Source organism: Setaria viridis, chromosome 1, assembly GCF_005286985.2.
Source record: "Setaria viridis chromosome 1, Setaria_viridis_v4.0, whole genome shotgun sequence".
NCBI lineage: Eukaryota > Viridiplantae > Streptophyta > Magnoliopsida > Poales > Poaceae > Setaria > Setaria viridis.
In genome coordinates, this window is record NC_048263.2 from 38,166,597 (window position 1) to 38,170,109 (window position 3,513).

The 3,513-nt window shown below is 45.5% G+C and overlaps 1 protein-coding gene across 1 annotated transcript; it reads right to left on the reverse strand.

Moving 5' to 3' along the window:
- Positions 1-522: 522 nt before the first annotated feature.
- LOC117838967 (cyclin-D3-1) lies at positions 523-3,039 on the reverse strand. Its single transcript, XM_034719188.2, has 6 exons — positions 2,358-3,039; positions 2,074-2,160; positions 1,890-1,988; positions 1,595-1,796; positions 1,364-1,485; positions 523-1,238 (listed from the first exon to the last, which is right to left on the reverse strand). The coding sequence occupies exons 1-6, from the start codon at positions 2,691-2,693 to the stop codon at positions 1,005-1,007; spliced, it is 1,080 nt and encodes a 359-aa protein (XP_034575079.1). The 5' UTR covers positions 2,694-3,039; the 3' UTR covers positions 523-1,004.
- Positions 3,040-3,513: the final 474 nt, after the last annotated feature.

Here is a 3,513-nt window from a genome sequence, read left to right on the forward strand (position 1 = left end):
TCAGTGGCATATGCAGTTGATGGGGGGGAAAAGGTAAGTGGCAATAAAACAATAGAGATTCTTGCCTCCAAAATATGCTTGACCGTGAGGCGCACAGAGATGGTAGGTGGATCTCAGTTTTGTTTACGGGTGGAATTCAAGTGCAAATGCATCAAGATCGATACTCAAAAGTCCAAGTACACAACAATAGTTACTGTGCCCAGAGGATTCTTCTCAGGGTTTTGCAAGCTGATCTAAGGTTTATTGGCATAGTCTTAGCTTTCACCAGCATCAATAACAAAATATTCCCAACCAAATTGTAACTTTTAAGTGACAGGATCCCTTTATTTATACTCCCCAATTTGATCAGATAAACTACTGACCTAGCAGATTAATGTATCTTTTAAACCCATGAATCATTTAAGGTCCGTATATGTTCCAGATAAATAAATAGAGTGGATAGGACAGGCAGGGTAGCAATCAAGGATAATCAACGATGGTACCGTGCACATGATCAACCATTGAAAAGAAACAGAACAATGCTGAGTGTCAACAAACTGATAACTCATTATTAACAAAAGAAAATATATCTTTAGTATCATGAAATATATCAAATTGTTCTATTGCACTGCTGATCCCTTTTTGGATTCTTCTCATTCATCGCAAGTTCAATGCCCAAGGCAACCCTTGCCTAAAGTTCAATGCAAATTGAAGGAGCAAAAGTACAAAATGGTAAGAGAGAGCTCTTATCTCTACAATATATGTAAATTCCTTGTTCCCTCTCTACCTACACCAGCATCCTGAACCCCCAAGGGTTTTGTATTCCCCTTACGGATGTCAATTGCATGAACTGGCTCACAGCACGCAGCTTGTTATTTGTTCTATATGGATCAAGTAGTGTGCCTGCTTTGTTGTTCCTTTCAGCAACTACTTGACTACACCATTATCCTTGAGTGGCCAAACTAAATTAAGATGATTGAACCAACCAAAAACTCCTAGAGTGGTGAGGAGCACACCTGAAGCAATCAGAGCAGTCTTCTAGTAATCCTTCTCCTCTTGCTTGTGGAAGAACTATGGTAACATGTTGCAGGAGATCCAACAGTAGCATCATCGCTTTGTTGACTCAGACAGGCTGCAGCATCTAATACACCAATGGGGCTTTGTGGCACAGAGGAAATTGATGATCCAGCAGATTTTAGGATAATGCTTCCCATAGTAATCTTCTCTTTAATCATTTCATGGCATCTTAAAACTCGTTCCTAAAACACATTAATGGTGTTTAGACTAAATTGGAAACAATTTGAGTAAGTGTTGCACTCAGAGGTTACCATCCAATGATAAGTGCTAAATGGTTCAGTTGGAACACAGAGCTGTGAAATATTACCTTGTCCAAATACTTGCAACTAGTAGCAGCTCTTTCAATTACAGAACTTCTGCATTCCCCAATCGCAGCAAGAGCAACACTGGCAGCAATCTCTGAGGGTCTGAACACCACAAATTCAGCACCTGCAGACCCAATTGTCAAACTTTAGGAATTGATTGCTGCCAAATTGACAAATTCAATATGCCGATCGATGAAGACCAGGAATCACATCAACTAATTCTAAAATTGTACCTTTAGCAGTGCTCAAGATAAGGTCGGCAGAGCGAGAGCGTGCGAGCAAGGAGGGTACACCAAGATCACTCAATTTGTGAAGAAAGTATTCAATAAAGGAGCAAGCAGTAACAGCGTGCATCCTCCACTTTAAGGTGCTTAGCACCACAAGCTCCATCCTTTTTATGGTCCTCCCCTCAAAAACAAACTTTGCCTCAGGAACCTGATAGGCAAAGTCGTCAATTAATCTCTCGAGAAGGCAAAACTTTCACAATGTATGTGCAGGCCATTTATGAGATGCATCGCACTGACTCACCTGCAAGTCCAAGGGGAGTGGCGCAAAAGTCTCCTCCATTTTCGAAGCCAAAGACAAGCATGCCACTGCCAAGAGCTGCGTCATCCAAGGGTTACCTTCCTGCCATGATTTGGATCTTCCCCCCATCAACACTATGTAATTTGAGTAGGATTGCTTGCAGTGATACTAAAATTGCAAGACTTACAGGAAGCTCATACGTGGAGAGGAATCTATCGAGGTAGTTCACAGATAAAACTGCAGTCAACGGTGCGAAATTGTAATGATCAATGACCTATCCAGCAAAAAGATGCGGATTCAGTGAGCTGTGAAGACAATATACATCCAGTACGACACCGATGAGCAGCAATCAAGTCAAGAACCGCGATGAACTCTATAAAGGAGAAACCTTTACGCAAATCCGGCGATTCACATCTCAGCATCTCACCATAATAACGCAAAGAAAGGATCCGATAGATTCACACAACTCACCTTCCAAATCCAATCGACGGCGTCCCTCCGGACGGCGGCCAAATCCAGGCCCCCATACCGCCGTTGCAGCTTCTGGGGGTACCCCTCCACCGGCATGTGATCCGTCTCCCTCTCCACGAGCGCCGCAACGCACTCATCCGACTGCAAGGGGAACTCCGTCAAGAACCCATCGGCCGCGATCCCGGCGGCGGCGGCGGCGGCGGCGACGACGGTGTCGCGTGGCGGCGTAGCGCCCGCCCAAGAGGACTCCTCCCCCTCGTCGTCAAGGCCGAGAATAGCGGCGTTGTCCTCCGCGCAGAGCAGCACGGAGGCGGCGCAGTCATAGCCCGGCAGCATGCTTGCCACGCCACCTACTTGCCAAAAGCTGCTACGGCAGGAATGCAGGACTGGAGCAACGAGCAATCAATTCACCAGCGCAGCTCTTACTCTCCTCTCCTCCCCTCCTCGCGAGCTGATTGCTATCCTCTCTGAATCTGGATTGCTACTATCCTCCCCCTCCCTGCCTTCTCTCCCTCTCCCTCTTCTTGATTTTATTCAGATAGATATAAAAAAGGTAAAAAAAAATTTTGCCTTTTTTCTATTGAGTTCTTCTCAAGTGGAGAGGCCAGAGGGGCGAGAGGGAGGGAGGGGGAGGAGGTCAGGAGGATGCCGGACACTGTAGTGTGGAAACAGGAGGAGAGACCAGTGGAGATGAGGGTTTATGTAGGGCGGCCGGGCGCTGTGCCTAGTGAGGGTGGAAGGGGAGAATTTGAGATTTTGGAGCGGAGCGAGGGGGTCGGCGTAAAACATGCTCGCGACTTCTTTGGGGGTTGTTTTGTTTTGGCATTTTCCCATGAGAGTTTTTGGAGCGCGGATCCTTTGCGCGCACGACACTGGGTCGGGTTTCGCGTGAAGGGTGTCGCAGGGATTTTCTGTTAACTCTATTGCGAGTAGGTTAGTGACATCGATGCGCAGTGCTTTGGTATTGATGATAAATTCGGTAAGTCCTCCATTTTTACACTATTAATGAACGAATTAGATGATGAAATTCACTGAGAAAATCCAACTTAATACCCCAATTAGATGTTGGAGTAGTAGTTCATTAACTATTGCAATCTTAGTGATTGACATTTTAACATCTAAGAAGCGTACTTTTATTGGTAGTGGTTCAAGTTGT